Source organism: Anastrepha ludens, chromosome 6 (genome assembly GCF_028408465.1).
Source record: "Anastrepha ludens isolate Willacy chromosome 6, idAnaLude1.1, whole genome shotgun sequence".
Classification (NCBI taxonomy): Eukaryota; Metazoa; Arthropoda; class Insecta; order Diptera; family Tephritidae; genus Anastrepha; species Anastrepha ludens.
The window spans coordinates 1,229,292-1,248,990 of NC_071502.1; the positions used below are offsets into that span (position 1 = coordinate 1,229,292).

Here is a 19,699-nt window from a genome sequence, read left to right on the forward strand (position 1 = left end):
GCTCACCTTGTGGATCCCGTTGCTGTGTCTCTTGTGGCGCCAATAATAACTCGTCCTGAGATCTGTCATGTTGCCACGGTGCATACCCTTTAAATAAGACATATAATTAAATAAAAGTGCACGCTTGTGAAAAAGCATATGGGACGCTTCAAGTCGAGCGGCCAAAACTCTAAGCAACTAAAATTAACTTGTAATGCGTCATTCTAGTACGCGTTTTTGATATTTTTTTTCTTTTTAATTCATTAGATTCCATTTTCTAGCCCCAAATTTTATTACTTAGTAACTAAGCTAAACTTTCTTATTAGTCTGTGAAGAATTTTAGTCTGTATATCGAACAAATAAATGAAGAAAATATTTGTCAATTGCGAAGTGGCAGTTCGATTTCCAAAATGCAAAATGGCGAACCCAATATAGCGCACTTATTTTACACAATTCCTTCAATTCGCTTGAAATTGTTACACGAGTGTTGAATCCGCCATCTTGTATTTTGAAAATAGCATTGCCACGTTAACAAGGCGAATCTACCAATAGCGGCATCGGTAAATCAGCTGATATATTTTTTTCTTTCGCCGTGTCCACGTGGCTGTCAGACCAGAAGGAAACAAGGCGAATTCGTTCTTTGTTTTCTACTTTGCCAATACTTTGCTTTGACAATCAAACGTACAAAATATTGTTGTTGGTCTAGTGCCACAACCTTTAATGAATGTGCCTTACACGTTCTCTTCTTAATTAGCGCTATAACCGCTTACGCGATTTTTGCCGAGTTTAACAAAGCGCGCCAGTCGTTTCTTTCTCGTGCTAACCGGCGCCAATTGGACACACCAAGTGAAGCCAAGCCCTTCTCCACCTGATCTTTCCAACGCAAAGGAGGCCTTCCTATCCCTCTACTACCACCAGCTGGTACCGCATCGAATACTTTCAAAGCCTTGAACGTTACATTACAAAAATTGGCGCCACTTTTAATTCTGCCACTTCGTAATTGTGAAAAAAAGTGTATTAGTTTGCTAGTATTCTGAGGTATTTTATGTTTTGCTCAAAATTTTGGACAGCTCTGGGCCGGTCGACGTGAAACGTCTCTTATATACAGAGATATGTACATATACATACATATATGTCTCATAAAACAATAGAATTATTATTAGAAAAATGCAACACTCGAACGTTGTCTTACCTTGACTAGATCCTTCGCCGGCTTGGCTTGTACCGGCATTATGATCTAAATCCTCTATACCCATTTCCTCGTCGTCTAGAGTCAGATCTTCAACAGTTTCCTCATTGCCTTCTTCTTCATATTCACTTTTCGGTTCGATTACCAAATCGGCAGTTTCTTTACCAGTAACTCCGGCTGTCGACGGCTTTTGTTTATGATTAGATTTTTCACCCTTAACATGCTCTACGTTTTGTTCGTCCCCGGTACCAACCACACCCACAGCCTGTATATTTTCTGTATGCATGGCATCGCTTGCTCCTTTAACGCTTTCAGTCTTTTTGGTAATGTTTGTGGTCATTTGCTGAGTAGTTCCTTGTGTGCTAACTATTGAACCAGTTGCTGCTAAAACACCACTTGTACCGGTCGATAATGCGGATGCTGAGACTGGAAGTGAAGACGTGGCTGCCGTTATGGCTCCAACCCCAGTTAGACTTGCATTGGCTTGTGGTTGTTGTTGATGTGGCTGAAGTGACGATTGGTTAATTTGAGATGAGTTGGAATTGTCATGAACGTCTGCTGTAAATCAAAAAAAAAAAATATCAATTAAATTAACGATGATAATACAACTGCTGATAAAATATAATATATTCTATAGTATAAATGTACGCCTTAAATTTCGGGTGTTTTCTTAAGAGCTTGAGAACTTAATAAGATAATACATAACAGAAATTATTTCTTTTTATTATAATCTGGTAGCTAATTTCATGAAATTTATTTTTTTAAATTATATCCGACATATATCCGCCGCGGATAAGAGTTCCATAGTCCAATCGATCAAACCAACTTTTATCTACTTTTCCAAATAAATCTGAATAATCAATCTAAATTAGCCCAATCAGCAAAAATGCGATTCTTATGTTAAACTTTCCACATAGTCCAAGGACAAAGGCCAAAAAGTAGAGAACGACAACGTAGGCTTACTAAACCTTACTGAACAGAAATGACAAAACAGTTTGGCATTCTCAGCTGTCGATATCAAGAGTTCTCATGCAGCTAAAAAAACACCCGATATATAGAATATAGAAGAACCCAATTACTTACCAGACATAGCATTTTCGGCACTCTTGCGTCTAGCTTTCTTTCGACGTCTAGATGGACTAGAAGAACCCTCCCGAGAGCCTGATATATCTGTAGTCTCCATAGGAGACGGCCCAACGCGAGGACGTTTAGGTTGCGTCTGCTCGAGTGTATATACGCTCAGTTTACCGCCACTGCCACTTCCATGTACATTTAAACCACGATGTTGTTCTGTTTTCGGCGTGCTACCACTGCGATTGTCTGACAGGCCTTTTATTTGCAGCGACTCCGCCGTTTTTAACAATGCAGCCAATTGATCCTGTGAAATATTCACTTCTCCACGGTACATGTAGTCCATCATGGCACGCAATTCTTGGTATTTCACATCTTTCAATATGAATATCGGATGTTTATCATACTGCTGTTGAAGCAAATCCTGAATATGTACAAAAAACAAAGTAGTAAATGTTATTTGTTATTGTGTTCCAACTAATTTACAATGTTTACTTACAGCAAAAAATGGACTGCATGCAGACAGTACCACTTTATGAGCTTTTAGGAATTGCCCTTCCGCAGCTAATGTACAGTCGACGAGAGTTTGGTTCTCTAATAATGTGTCAAACACACTAATCAGCGTACTCTGGTGGTTATTCCATCGGAGACAAAACTGCTGATCATCCTCCATGGTTCCCACTGACAGCGATGGTGCCACGTGGAGAAAATTATGACGCCAATGTTATAGCAATGTTAATTTATGCCGGGCTATTCAGGGTATCGGGTAGAATATAATATCGGGTGAGCAGTATCGCCCCACAGATGTCAACTTCCACCTTCCAATGTTTACTTGGTTCTGAATATTTAGAATTAATTGGAGTAGATAAATTAGTCCCTAATATTATATTTCCTGTTTTCCACAATCTTAAAATAGCAATGGTATGTATCTGGAAAGAGAAAAACAAAATAAAATATTTTAGTGCATTCCACGAATGGAAAATAAGCCTCAAGAGAAATTCTGCTCAATTTTGTACAAACAAACATATGCATTGATATCTTATTAAGCATTCTTAGTATGGCGATATAAAGTCGAAGCTTATGCACACAAAGTTAAAAACAAATCCTGATCTCCATCCTAAAACTGAAAATTTTAGGAATTTGTGGTTAGAGTTGGGTAATTTAGCGAAAAGTTAGTACCGTCAGTCGCCTGAGAAGAACGAAAGTCGTTCACGGGTCCTTTGAAGTTTATTGGGTGTTTGTAAATCCATAGTATTTTTATCTAAAACTTTGCCGCGTAGGCCGCTTTCGGCCGAGATGCAAAACAAAAAAATTAGCCCTCTTAAATTAAAACGTCATATGCATGTGTGTATGTGCCAGCACGCTAACCCATATCCCCATCAAGACTGAATTGAAATACTTCATTTTTGTTCGTATTTTTATTTTCATTTAAAGGCGTCCGGTAACACAATTGTCAGTACCAAAAAATTGTTATTCTCGTTTAAACTTGGAAAGTGATGAAATTGATAAATGGAATCACATTTAATTAAGTTTTCATTGAAATATGTATATTGAATACAAATATAAAAACGAGTGAAGCACGTGTGTGACTGCATATTTTATCAATTAAAGTGAAGTTTTAAAGAAAATATGGAATAATTGCTAAGCTATAGAGAATTTTATGAGGCATTTTCAAGTCAAATGATTTTGTAACTATTATTTCCGCAATATTCCGAGTTATAGCGGTTGTTCAGGAAACCCTCCCTAACATCTCCACCAAGTTTTGAATGTCAGTTGTTTTCCGAAGCAATATCTTACATACATACGATCTTTCAGCTTAAATACAAAAAATTATGTGTCTGTAGGAATATTTAATTCTTTTTTTACAAAATTCAAATCTAAAATTTCTAGAGTTTAGTTTTTTCGGTTGAAACTGGGACAAAGCATATTTCTAGTCTGAACTGAACTCAGTATGAATTCAAAAAAATGCGCTTAATATCTTCTGTGAAGCTCTTAAATGATTTTTTGTTTAAATATTTTGCCCCATTTCACCGGATATTTTCAATACAATGATACATTCATATGCACTCATATGTCTATGGATTATGCTTGGCCAAATAAAATTACGTCCCCCCACTTACGGCATACTATACATTAATTCTCAAGTGTTTGCAAATACAGACCTTTTAAATTCTTGATACAAAAATACGCACACACACACACATGTGTTTTTTTTCGTCGAACATCAACAAGCAGGTTTAATTTCAGGGCGATTTTATTGAACTGCACTTTCTCTACGAATAGTAGAAAAAATATGCGAAAATGTCAAAAATAGAAGCTACTCTCACAATATTCCATCTCCAAAAGGACAAATTTATGGTTAGCTGCTTGTGTGTATACTACAATAACATGTTAGAACAGTAGGTGAAAAATTCGAACAAAATGGAAGCGCCGTTAATATGAATGTGAGGATAAATTACTACTACCACCGTTAACAACTCAAATGCGACCAACACAACAACAGTCAGCATAGATTAAACAACCAACATGACTCGACTTCGTCTGCTGTCACCACCGCGCAAAATTATTCTTCGGCTTCCCGCCCGACGTATAAAATCTTAGCGTACAGTTTGCGCTCGTTACTTTTCCTCCCCAGCAGTGTTGCCGTTGCAACTTTTATTCTCATCATTAAGCAGTTTTTCGCTTCACTTTTGCCAGTGACGCCTGTTCTGCACTTTCCTCAAGGAAATTTTCTAAACTTTTTTTCGTGTATTATTCAAGTCTATATAAGTACATGAATATCTTGCATTTAGAACTTTAGCAAAATTATAAACGTTTTTTAAGGATTTGTGCATATGTAAATGCGTATTTTGTAGGTATGTAAATAATCAAAAAATAACAAAATCACGTCCTTCAATATCCCAAATGAAGCAGAAAAACTGTTGTGCTTGCGTACGTATACGTATACGTGCATATAGGCCAATGTATCAATTAGTTGGCATAATTTCACTTCATTTCCTTCCATCTCTATACTCCACGTTGTACTTTTCGACATTATGTATATTCGTTACATATGTACATACTTATGCTTATACACAGATATGAATTTATTATTTTTCGTTACTATAAATGCTTTTATCAGCACATATATTTCCTTATCAAAAACTCACACAGCACACATTTATTCATTTATTTATAACATATAAATGTTATACAAAAAACTCACATTTTCCAGACTTCAACTTTCTTTTTCCACAAAACAACCGCGAAAAATTAAACGGACACAAACAAAACCTCCAACAGTCTAAACTCAACTGGCGCATCACGAGCGACGGCCGACAAACGAGAGGTAAACAGGCCAGCAGTAGCCGACGCCATTAATAACGAGTTTGCCCTCGCCGTCGCCCCTCAATTTCTCAGCTCTACGTGCGAAACATGTTAAGGGAAATCATAGATTCTCTCCCCAAATGAAAAACATACTCAGGTACGTAATAGGAACACGATCGCAAACGAGGGAGGAAATGAAGTAAGGGGCATTTTCGTTCTCTACACTTGCATATGTATGTATGCAGGTATACAATTATGTACTAACTACTTTATCTACATGTAAAATTTAATGTATGTATATAAATATATATTCGCCCTCCGGTTGCCAACTGCTGCACAACTTTGCCTTTATTTCATGTAAAAGCAGCATACACACATATATGTATTTATTTAGTACGCGGTGGAATCGAAACAAAAGTGAACACGCAGAGAAAGAAGAAAAAATGGGAACTTCCCCTGGCGTTACCAGAAATCACGTAATTCTTAAATATTTCAATTCTTAGGCTAATTTACAATCAAGGTATTCTCTTCGCATGTTTCGATTTTAATTATTTATAAAATATCAGTGTTGCCTACACCCATAACTCTCCTGACGGTAGGAGGGAGATATTTCCTCCAACCATTCATTATTTGATCATTTAGGAAGACAATTCTTGGCAGAAAACCTTTACCATTCTAATAGAAAATTTAGAATTAATTAAAATATGTGATCATACACATTAGTTAGACACAAAAAAATTGCAACTTCAACAATTCATTCAATTGTAACATTGAACTGGTAGTATCAGTAGGGCTGTTAATCTGATTTTTTTCTATTTATTTGTATAAATTACTCTATAGTGTCAATCTTTGTTTACAGAGTGTGACATTTCAGAGCCTGAAAAAAAGGTAGTACCACCTGTTCTATTAAGTGCGCTTTGGTCCAAATAAACCGAAAAGTAAATGAGGTAATATGAAATACGTCAAAATTAATATAAGGGGGCACGAAATCGGTGTGAAGCGATAAGTTAGCAACCCATGCATAAAAAATAAGTTCATAATTAGCACCTTACATTGTTTGATTGCTGGTTCGAGAAGGGTCTTAATGATTCGAATGAAATGTTAATGATCTATATTATATCGGCAACAACAATTAAGTTAAGACTTTGTTTAAGACTGATAAAATGGCATGACGAACACACAGATAAAGCAGATATGTTTTCCTCCATTTGTCACATTCTTTCTGGCCACTTTATCCGAAACAGAATATAATGTGAACCCAATAGAAAAAAATGGCAGAAAAGAGCGACTTAAAGCTCAAATAGTCCAGACTTTACGTAACTTAAATTAAAATTTAATATTTAAAAAACTGTGTTAGTGGTTTTCAAAGCTCAACTTAATTAAGAACCTGTAAATTTCAGACTTAGAGTTTGATCTTGACCTTACATGAATTGAGAGTGGTGAGAGAATCGGCCTTGCCATATCTTCGATTTTATAATTCTTAAAAATGTATGTACATATGTATGTCGGAATTATTTTTTTAAATCATGTATTTAGTGCAGAATTATCAGAGGCGAACTGTTAAACACATGTAATAGAAAATACAAAAAGAAAACATTGACGTGTTGAGTATTCGTTGCCAATTTCTTAAGTTAAGTCTGCACTAATTGAGTTGTTATTTTCGAAGACAAGTACCGATTTTATTTTATTTTTTATTATTCCCTCTTGGAATCTGAATTTGTTTCACGGAATTTACTTTTAAAGTATCCTCATAGAAAAAATTTCAAAGGGGTAAAATCGGGCGATCTGGGTGTCACTTTATTAGGGAAGATTCCATGGACACCCTGTATATACATATGTTTGTTCTCTCAATTAGCCATTTCCCACTCTTCATTCTCCAAATATACTAAAATATCAACCCACTAAACAGTTTACAGTCATACTACAAATGGAAATATGTATAAGCACATGACATATGTACATCTGTGTATGTTTATACTTGCGTACTTCGTATAGATACATACTGCTAGGCTAGTTTCTCTCTTGTTTACCCCATACTTTCTTATATTTTCCCCTTTCAATATACTGACCTCCGAAATCTCTCCCCATGTTTTTGTTTCTACCTCCATACATTCAGGGATTCATATGCAAACACCCTTGCAGTCATTTACAGTTTAAGTGTCCACATACTACATTAATATGTGCATGCATATGTATTATACTTTCATATGAAACGTCGATCAATATAAAAGTCCCAAAATTTTGTGTATACACACTTGGGGGATCTTTAAAGGGAGAATTCACCCTGAAGTTTCACGAGAATTTGCAAAATGAAAAAACTTGTAAGGGTGGTTTTAAATACACAAAAATAGATATACATACATTGATACATACATATGCACATATACTATTTACAACTTTGTAAATAGATGATAGATGAACGCCGTCGAAACTAAACTAACCGAGCGCATAGAGTTCTTCGAGTTGAAGAAGTTGGAGCGACTTTATATACATGTACATATATATACGTATGTATATACATATTAGGTTGGAGGGGGAGGAAAAAAATCCATTTTTTCTCGGTAGATGGCTGTAGTGTATCTCCGATAATATCGATCAAACAATTTAAAGTTTATGCTCGTTGTCAAGGTGAAATTTCACACTAAACAAATTCTTTTGCTGTTTTTTGTTTGTTCATTTTCGTACGTTTTCACTTCTTCAGTCATAAGTAACTCTTCAATATCTGATAAAATTGTGGCGGCCGAGGGGGACGTTGCAGTTCTCAGTTTCAAATTTTCTACTTTACATTGCAACTATGGACAATTCACGGTATGATCAGGTCAACAGTTCAGTTTAATAACAACTTCTTAAAGATGAATGGTTTGAATGGTGTGTGCTGCTGCACATTTAATTTTGGATGAAACTTCTTTTAATTAAACAAAAAAAAAAAATTATGTACATATGCATATATGTATGTATGTCTTCATTAACATGCACTAGGGTGACATAAGATGAAAAATAACTAAGAACTGATTATCGGTATCCAGACGAAATGGATCCTATTTATAAATTTAACATTATTTAAGAGTGCATCTTAAACATTTTAAATGTTTTGATGAAGAATTAAATTTATGTACCCGAGTTGCGAAAACTCTATGATGTTAGTTTACTCAGCATTTTGATTAGAAAGAGAGATGGATACGTATGCACTAAACACAAAGACGTTAGGTAGCGTCGTTCCTACGACAGTCGGTTCTACGCAACCGGAACGACCCGGAATTATATCCGGCCAAGGACTGTCACTTCAGCAGCATTCCTCGTATATGCACGAGGAATGTTTATGCTGCTACAAAAACAACAACAACGTTAGGTAGCGATTTAAATATTTTTTGTCAACATTCAAATTTATAGCAAATTATCTATTATTCTGAACTGATTTACGAATATGTAAAGTGGTTTCAAATTATAAAAAATAAGAAGCCAAACTTTACAAAAAAAAAAGACTAATTATTATATGTATGTACATACATATGGATCATATACTTCAGGATCTAGAACAAATTTAAAGCTACAGAAGTATGCTAATACACATACATACATACATATATCGAATGAAAAAACCAAAAAAGCCAAATGCCTTCAAAGTTTTCAATTTCATCTAATGAGGTACTAATAATAAATTAGATATTGCTATGAATTTTTTGCAGAACAATACATTTTTTTGGATCATGGCATTCTTGCAGTAAATGGGCGACGTTTGTGTTCCGCCGAGGTTTACTGTTTGTGTAGTTAACTCAAAACTAGCAGTAAATATGTATGTATATACATATGTATATAAAATTATGTACTTCAGAACTGCCGGGCGCTTTAGGTTATTATCATGACGGGATTTAGTACTGCGACCTGAAAGATCTTAGTAAGTTACCATAAAATACATTTTTGGAGATTAAACGCAAAATAGTGTCCATAATCGTGTTAGTCTAACATTAGGCTACCAGTACCTGTGTATGCACATCAGTGTGCATAAGTATACACATTCATACATACGTGCATGGAGATTTTCTTTAAATTGACCGCACATACCTGCAAAATATTTATCTACCACTTATGCATACATATTTATTTCCATATGTTTGTATGTATATATTTGCACGTGTGTGTATACCAGAAATGCTTTCTACAAGAGATCTTTTCAAATATTTCGAAGAATATCCCGATTTTCCAAAGACATTTGTTTAGCTAATGGGGGAAAAATGCAGCAAGGACAGTACAAATTACCTTAGATAATTTACATCCCTTTAGGCAAGCAAGGTTATACCCAAATAAGTCAATGGTTGTCAGCGCTATTATTTTTTATATGTAAATTGACCGCACATACCTGCAAAATATTTATCTACCACTTATGCATACATATTTATTTCCATATGTTTGTATGTATATATTTGCACGTGTGTGTATACCAGAAATGCTTTCTACAAGAGATCTTTTCAAATATTTCGAAGAATATCCCGATTTTCCAAAGACATTTGTTTAGCTAATGGGGGAAAAATGCAGCAAGGACAGTACAAATTACCTTAGATAATTTACATCCCTTTAGGCAAGCAAGGTTATACCCAAATAAGTCAATGGTTGTCAGCGCTATTATTTTTTATATGTATTTAGAATGCAGCCAATTGTCGCTATTCAAGCCCAAAGTAATGGTAAGGAAAAGTCAACATTGGCAACAATTTACGATCCTAAAATTAAGAAAATTTTATAATCCGGAGAAAGCTTAAGCATAACTTAACAAGAAGCTTAGTGGAGAATATAAGTACAATGGTTTGATCCGTTGGACCACAAGCTCCTGCATGCTGCAAAACTTTTCCACATAGATGGGTAGGAAGGAGCGAAAACTTGTATTATAGCGTCCACGATTGCCTGATTTGAATGCAGTAGATCACTTTTTAGGAGATATATGAAAATAAAAGTCTATGATAATCCTATTAATTGCTTTGAAGAGCTGCAGTGTTTAGAAATATTGCGAATATCCTTCATACAAAGATGACGTGCCTGCTTGGAAATGAAAGGAATATTGAACTTCTGTAACTTTGCTTTATGCTTTTGCTTTATTTGTTCATAATAAATAAACTTAATAACTTGCATTTTTTTCAAAATCGGTAGTTTGCAGAGCCATGTTTATTAAGACTTTTTTGCTACTTTTGGTCGATAATATTGCCTCCTGACAAATCTAACGTAATCTGTTAACACCCTGCATAAGTACATGGAGAACACAGAAAGACCAAACTTTGTTTAGTACAAATTTTTGTCAAATTTACCTATTACGGCGGCTGTAGCCAAATTATTTGTGCATGCGCCAGCTTCGAAATTGTCGGTATATAACATCAAATCCATCACCCATTGCAGATGAAATGTTTCAGCTGCCTCGTGGGGCCCAAGTAACTTTGCTCAATCACGGTCTGTGCCAATATGTCGAAACGGTATCTAAGGGTGACCTTAGATGAGTTACGACGTTGTCGATCGGTGAGTACATCGCACTGGCAAGACCTGGCGAACTGTTACAACACTAACAACAAGTATAATATATTGAAATCGTTCCCATTACAGTCGGTATAACAGCACCAACAACAACAAACCAAGGACTATCACTCCAGCAGCATTCCCCGTACGTATATGGATAATGTTTATGCTGCTATAACAACAACTATATTTAAATTTTGTATACAAAACAACATCACGGAAAATTATTCTGTCACAACCACGCAAAATGTGGAAATTGATACCGCCAAAATCAATAAAAAGTGTAAATTTATACGCGTTAAAGTAATATCCGTTTTAAACCTATTTAAAACTGTTTTTTAAAGGACAAAGAATTATTCCTGATTGGCTTAGGGAGAGTGGGGGAAGCCGGTAGTGTTGTGCAGCTAATAAAATATAAATATAAATATATTATAAAATATATGTATGGAGCGTTACTGCTCGAATCACATTCGCAGAGAGTTACTCATTCTGATGTAAGGCATGGACGTACACTTCGTGCATGCTTTCAATCTACCTATCACAAGCCTTTGCCGATACGATCGGCAAATGAAAACAAACAGCTCAACTTGATACATACTTACATACATACGAGAAAGAAATTAGCGCAACTTACTTAAACAACACCATTTTTGGGTGTGGCTGTTCAAGCAGGTTACAGTTTCTGACTTCGGTCAAGTATATCCAGAGTAGCAATCAAACCCCCGTTGGGAATAGACTAAAGTTAGAAACCTCTGATGTATTCGCTTGAAGGCTCATTAGGATCTGCAGTGAAATTCAACTATTAGTCGCGGGCATATGTGTTGAAGTAAGGTGTTTACCATATAAACGTTTCCTGAAGTGAAACACCCCAAGATAGTGTGCATTTATGTAGCTTGGTACGAGCCACGTACAAACAAAGAGTCCAATAAAATGGCATATTTCAAAAACTATGTTTTGAGGGCATGCTTGTCATATGATACCACTTCCATCAGATATGATACCACAACTATCATGTAAAGGAGAACCTACTTGGTGTGTGAGAACAAAGAGCCTTCGCTCTAAATATTTTCATACATTCCAGTTGATGAGCTTTGCATCTATGCACGCAGCGACTCCACGATATTGAAATCGTACTTCCAGACTTCAACTTCTGAAAAGCAGAAGTTGAAATTGAAAAAACATTAAGATCTTAATACCCCAATCGTTGTTGGCAGTGGCAAATGAAGAAAGTACTTTTAATTCGCGTGCTTTGTTGAACTCGGTCAAAATCGCTGAAGCGATTTGCAAATACATAAATTTGTTGTGCACTTCACTTTAAAAAAGCTAATTTTATTTGGCTTGGTACAAACTTCAAAGCAATGAACACTCGATTTCTAGGCTTAAATATGTATGTTAACATAAACATACATATACATATGCATAAGTACTATAGTGAGTAAAAGTGAGCATGCGTGAACCAACTGTTTAGCGTGATATCTTTTGTTTCGAATGCAATACCGCTGCTTTTGATAAATAAATTAGCCTTCGACCTCGTTAAAGTTGTTTTATTTCACCGGAAAAATGTGAAGCTTAACAAAAGGACAAATTGACAGACAAAAGGTTTCTGGCCAAGAACATCCACCTCAAATTCAACTCATATTTATTAATTCCTATTTATTTGGTATTTAACCAGATAATTGTAATTTAAAAATTTTTCTTTAACGGCAAAAAAAATGTGTATGCATATTTATAAACACATACATATGTACTGTGAGCGTCAAAATATGTAAAGTGTACAAAGCATTTTGTTATAATATGGATTTATTTAATTTTTTTTAACAACACAATATATTTTATTTTAGGTTCTTTAAATTAGTCTTTGATTCTCTACTTAATACTAGAAAAGAACAAAAAAAAAATTAAAACAGCAAAAGTTTTAAAACAAAAACTAAATTTAGTGCATATTTTACGCGTTAAAATAAAGTGTACAACGTCCATCAGTAGAATTTTAGCGATGTTGTACCGTAAAAAATACCGTTATTTTTGGTTGTTTACTTCCTTTTTCGTGGCATTGAAACTTTTTTCATCTTGTATTTTAATTGGTTGCGATCGGCAGAGTGAAAAGTTTTTGTCTACAATACATTAAATTCTATTATTTATTTTTTTTCAATTATGAGTAAACAAACTTCGACTGATGTTAGAGAACTGGTACTAAAGCTTCGCAATGAAGGAAAAACCTTTCGTGAAATTGGCTCTATTGTCAACAGAAGCCATATTACTGTGAAAAAAATAGTTGACAAATACAAAAAGTTCGGCAAAGTAGAAAATCGCCCAGGTGCAGGCCGTCCAAAAGTTTTAAATGAGGCTGGAGTAAGGTCTATAGTGTGTGATGTTAAGAAAAATCACTTTAAAAATACGGTCAAAATATCACAAGAAGTTTCAACTGTATCAGATAATAGCGTAAGTGCCAGCACAATACGTCGAGCGTTGCACGCAAATAGGACACATGGTCGTCTCGCATACATAAACTCGTTACAAAGGAAGAGTGGGATAAAATTTCATCTGACGTGACAAAAAAACTAGTTGAGGCGATGCCCCGAAGACTGTCTTCCGTTATCAAAGCAAAAGGGAAATCAATAAAAAACTAAATCGATATAATTTTTGTAAAATATATATACATACATATGTATCTGTACACTTTATTTTGATGCGTAAAATATGCACTAAATTTTGTTTGTGTTTTAAAACTTTTGTTGTTGTTTTCTAGTATTAACTAGAGAATCAAATACTAATTTAAAAAACATGAAATTAAAATATATTGTGTTGTTATGAAAGACTTAAATAAATCCATATTATAACAAAATGCACAATTTATTTTGACGCTCACAGTATGTATGTACATACATATATATTATGTGTATGTATGTATAATGCTTTAGTTCCGGATAATAAACTGAGCTATTGTTTTTTTGCATTTGTGGTTTATCTACATATCTAAGATATTCAAAAAGAACGTTTTTTGCAATTTACTCCAAACATTTCGGAAAACTTACGCCTGCGAATTGCGAAAGCGAATGAAGATAATTTTTCGAACTTTCAAGAGAGCTCCCAACCACTGGATATAATATGTATGTATGTAAATACATGGAAGTGCATATGCAATTTCACTCATATGTACATATATACGTAAGCACGTACACATTGAAAACAAAACAGAAATCGCGATAAACATTTCTATCTTCCCATAGGCAGTATGGCATATGACAAGTTTATGTTCAGACAACAATCATATGTATGTACATACATATATATGTACATACATACCTACAAACCAAAGCTTGAATTCGTATACTAGTTGTTTTGACATTTACTGGTTTCATTCTCAACCATTCCAATCGTGATATACAACGAACATACCGAAAATGAACTTACAAGCTCTCCTTACTTCATTCAATAGAATTTTCTTCAAGAGAGGATCATAATTGTGGCTATGTTTGACGTTTGGCCAACTCTTCTTTTTATGAACTTTTATGTATATGGAACTTGTTGTTTTGACTTGGAAAAAGTATGTTTCCAAATATGTATGGATGTGTGTATAAATGTGTATGCGTGCTAATAAAAACAGAGCCGTCAACATAAGTATGTATGAGCATATGTATGTATTTTGCTTTGTGCGATACTTGACAATGACGGCATACATTACTTACATACATACATACATACATATGTAAGTATATGTACAGCGCCACGTATGTATGTATGTACACACATATATTATGGGCTCGCAATGATGAAAATGTACGCGGAAAAATCAAAATGGCTGCCGTCGTACCGGTGGCCGACAATTTACAAATGGCTGCCGTTTAATTGTTTGTCTCAGCCATTGCTCAAATTTAAAGAGTGAAGGTCTCTCGCTCATTTCCCTGTTATGCTCATATCTCTTATTAACTTCTATTTTAAGATCACGTTGCCGAAGTGAGACTTTATGAAGTTTCCTCTTTGCTTTTGTTGAGCAAAATTATTATACACATGCATGTATGTACATATGTGTGCTCATATGAGCACACTCTTTACAAGTGCATCCGTCAAAGGGTGCACTTATGTAACATTGTACGTATGCATGTACATACATACATACATATGTATGTACGTATTTGAAAATTGTTTCGGACAGCACAATATGTGCACAATTACAAAAGTTTTAAACCATTATACCCATATTAAAGTTAACTGAATTTGCTGTATCATCCACATTTTGCCAAAAGTAATGCACAAACAACCTTGTGAAATTTCTCATCAGATCGCTGTTTGTACAATATAAACGCTTAGGAATATACATATATATGTATATAAACATACTTATATGTATGTATATGCATATGGATATTTGTATGCATATGCGTTCTTTTATGCATCAAAAATATTGTTTGCTTCAGTAAATGAACGTGAGATGAGCTTCCTTCGTTATCCATGTTCGCTAAGAGAGTGGCAGTTTTTATTGCTTTCTAAACCATTAACTTCCACACATGCAGCTATACATACCCAAAAACATGGATGTGTGTGCATGTGTAAATATTTATGCATAATGCATTTATTTTATTTTTAATTATTTCACACACATGCATAAATTTACATTCCACCCACATACATACACATTCATTTAGCCTACTGCACATATTGAGGCTCATCATATAGGCGATGTAAACTTATGTGCATACATATATACATATGTAAATATGCCAATTAGAGAAAAAGTAGAGCTCCCCGCTTCAAATACACATACACTATCACGTAAAGTCATATACATAAAATCACCATAGGTCATCACTTACATATGTATGTGTACAAATTGGCACACCTAATAATTTAATTTTAAGTGATCATATACTTTATTTCTGACTGGAATTTCATATTAATACACATTTGTATGTACATTCTGTACATATACATACATACAGATGTATGCTGTAAATTTATCATTGCAAAATTTGAATTCCCTATTCGTACGGTTATTCAGACATATATATACATATGTATGTTTGCATGTGTATACATACACGTGTGCGTCATAAGCTTCAACTTTTGCTTCAAACATTTGCTAATGAACATTGTAAAGCTTTTAAGAATTTCTACTTTAAACTACCACAGGCCTTATTAATGCCAGCACACACAATTCTCTTAATATCATAAAAAAACAAATTAACTATGGTGAATAATATTAGCCATTGTGAATATTAACACATGTATTCATATGTAAATATGTGCATATATGTATGTAGTATGTAAAAGCAGCACAAAACTTTATAAGCTAATTTACTTTTTAGCTCTTAGGAATCCAAACACTAAAAATTTTCCAACGCCCGTTGCGGAGCTAAGACTCCTAACGCTTTTAATCATGCACGACGTTGCTTCAACTGTAAAAGTTTGCTACGCCAGCACGAGCTTCGACTTCAAATTCGATTCCATCTTCGAAAAATACAATACGCACACAGTCACAAGAATGAGCGAGATTTTACATCCATATTTACATACATATAACAAATTGTCCATATGTACACTTGTCCGCGCTCTCACTAATACTTCTTGAAAGTAGTTTGTATGTATGTAAAGTTTACAAAAAGTGCGCGTGTGCGGGCGGGCGCAAAGGTGATAGGCGACAAAATAATTATTTCTGTTATTGTTGCTACCGCATGCATACATGCACCTATAAACGCACATGTGGATGCATGAAGCTTGATGACATATGCCCACACATACGTACATACATATATAAGTAAATATGCATATGCACATACATCGATGCATGCTGCATTCTCTACACCTTTTTCGAATTAGAAAAATTCAATTTCTGGATTTGATATGCTGTTCGCACTCAAACATGAATATAAAATTTAGATACAATTTGTTTATTGATTGAAGACAACATTAATACGAGTAAACTTTAACTACATATTTTTTTGAACTTGTTAGTTATGGTAGTCATAATACATACTAATATTCAAATTCTTTCTTTTATAAATGGGCAAGCGTTACTTCGACAATGACGAGGCAATGTCTAGAGAAGACCCTAGTAGAATGACCCCGTGTAGTATCCGATCGATATTTTTTAAAGCTCAATTAGTTATTTTATGTAGTTTGATTAGTTTCCGATAGCAGAATATACATATATTTGTATTATATATTATATATACATATGTATGTACAACTTCCTTTAAGTCCGGTTGGAGCGTAGGGCCAGAACAAAAGTATTAAAGTCATTTCGAGTGTAAGCAAGTTGTTTGAAAGAATTCGAGGTTGTCCGAATCCACCATGAGTCGCCAGGAGGTTTTTGGTCTTTCACGGTTCCTAAAACTCTGCGGATTCCACCACAGAGCAGACCTGCATACTTCGCAGGTATCTTTGGGCAAAGTGTGGCCTATCCAAAATCGTCTGCGTTTGATGATGAGCTCGATTGGGAGTTCGTTTGTCGAATTAAGGAACTCCTGATTTGAAATAACACGAGGCCACCAGATTTTCAAAATTTTGCGCAGGTAGGCGTGAATTTTTGGAGCCTTCGGATAAGCACGGATGTAAGCCACCAGGATTCGCATCGTAGATTAGTTTTGACTGATACGGAATTTGAAAACCATATGTGGTACAATTGGGAAAACGCTGCACGAGCTTTGTTCATACGTTGTGAGATGTCCTCAATGGTTCCACCTGTTGACGTTACTTTACTCCCGATGTATAAAAAGTCCGTCCTGCGACTGATATCTTTTCCATACACAGTAAACCGGCTAAATATTCGTCACAAAAAAAGCAAACAGGTAAACTGAGTCTCAATCCCCTAAGAATGACAGTAATTTGTGCATTTTTTTCATAAATATGCACGGGTGTGAGCCATAAAAATACCCAATAAAATAAAAAACTGTTATGCGAATTAGTCGGGCTCTTATAATAGCACCGTAACTAGCGGCTGCCACAGCCGAATGCGTTGGTGCGTGACTATCATTCGGACGTGCTCAGGTTTGAATTTCCGGGAATGGAAAATTAAATGGTAGAAAGGTTTTCTAATAGCGGTCGCCCCTCGGCAGGCAATGCCAAACCTCCGAGTGTATTTCTGCCATGAAAAAAACTCCTCAAAAAAAACCATCTGTCGTTCGGAAGCGACTTAAAACTGTAGGTCCTTCTATTTGTGGAACAACGTGCGGGCGCCAATTATATGTATATATTTCACTATAAGAAAGCCTCTCCAATATAATACAAAAAATGAGAAATGTGTTTGTGACAGCTAGCCGAATCAATGTAATTTATTGTTTTTAGTGTAATCACTGCTTAGTTAAATTTGACAAATCATTTACACTTTTTGTAAGGGAAGTATTTTATTGTTCCTTAATTAAATTCACAGGACCGTTATCTTTGAAACGAAGATGGATACATGTCTTATATTTGTTCGATATATGGATATAATAGTAATAATGTATGTATATGCATAGGTATAAATTTTTAATGAAACATTTCACTGATTCTGTTTTTTGTAGTAGTCATTGGGCAAATGTTGTCCAATTTCCAAGAGTCAGGATCGAAGTTAAAAATTACGAAATAATTAAAATTTTGTTCAATTTTATATTGGCGTAGTGTTTTGACCAAGCAGGATGGGTATCCAAGTTATATTAAAATATATTTACCGATTTTACTAGTCATGTGAATATAGTATATATGTGTATGCACTTTGTTAATGAAGATGATAAGCTACATATATTTCACGTAGTAAGAAACCACGTCCAAGCTTTTATTATTATTGTTCAGCCGTTCGGCTGAAAATCCCAATATTTTTAGATAGGCTCTATGTGCTCTTAAGCATAGGCGTCGTCGAAGATGTCCAACGATCGAACTTCTGATTTTTCCAGTATTTATATAAACTTTTCTATAACTACTTGAAAAACCCGTCGCAAAATTATTTGATTGCAATTACGTAACATAGCGTATGTTTCGAACCAAGAGAAACCACTATTGAGTTAAATAGTTTATATGCATATGTTTGTAAATATGTACGAGACTACTATAAATATGTATATAACTGTTTATTAAACATATAAAATAATGTCAAACTTACTTTTTCTCACTAATTTTCAAAGATAATGACCAAGCAATGTTGTTCTTGTATAGTTGGCCTTAAGCTGACAAACTTGATAAACATTTCACTCTTCTCATATTGTTTTGTAATTTTTTGCCTTTCACACTGTGCGACATTATCTCCAGTTATTTTTAATATTATCATTAATTTAACTTTTCCTTTTAATCATATTAAAAAAGTCTGCCCGATTTCACACTTTCTAAAAAACTTTTTGCCGAACAAGTGGTTAGGAATTTCGTCAGATTATTTATTAATTTTCCTTAGTTTTTCTTTAGCTGTAGATTTGGGTACGATATTACACACAAATAAATTTTGGGCGAACGCGTATTGAAACATACGTACGTATACATATATAAATATGTTTATTTGTTAACGAACGTGCAATTTGCTTTTTTCGTCTGTATGCAGATGTGTGTGAATTTTTTTTTTGTATTTTATGGTGTGTGTGTGAATGTACTCAAGTAACAATATTGGTGTTGCTTAGTTGCTTTGTAAAAATTAAAGCAACTATCGTCCACCCGCTGGACCAAACGTATACCTGAGAGCTTCTATTGTTACTAATG

General features: G+C 34.6%; 1 protein-coding gene across 9 annotated transcripts in view; it reads right to left on the bottom strand.

Moving 5' to 3' along the window:
• The window catches only part of LOC128868507 (longitudinals lacking protein, isoforms F/I/K/T), a 108,035-nt gene extending 88,336 nt beyond the window's left edge, over positions 1–19,699 (bottom strand). For 5 of the 9 annotated variants that reach the window (XM_054110673.1, XM_054110681.1, XM_054110678.1 and 2 more), the window contains exons 1-5: positions 19,116–19,699; positions 2,739–3,168; positions 2,252–2,663; positions 1,172–1,726; positions 7–87 (exon numbers count right to left, since the gene is read on the bottom strand). In XM_054110673.1, coding sequence (XP_053966648.1) covers positions 7–87; positions 1,172–1,726; positions 2,252–2,663; positions 2,739–2,912 — 1,222 coding nt within the window. In that variant the 5' untranslated portion in view covers positions 2,913–3,168; positions 19,116–19,699. Of the gene's footprint in view, positions 1–6; positions 88–1,171; positions 1,727–2,251; positions 2,664–2,738; positions 3,169–4,401; positions 4,690–5,444; positions 5,553–16,337; positions 16,447–19,115 lie in introns of those variants that run through there. The other 4 variants (XM_054110677.1, XM_054110675.1, XM_054110674.1 and 1 more) reach the window with 4 other exon arrangements.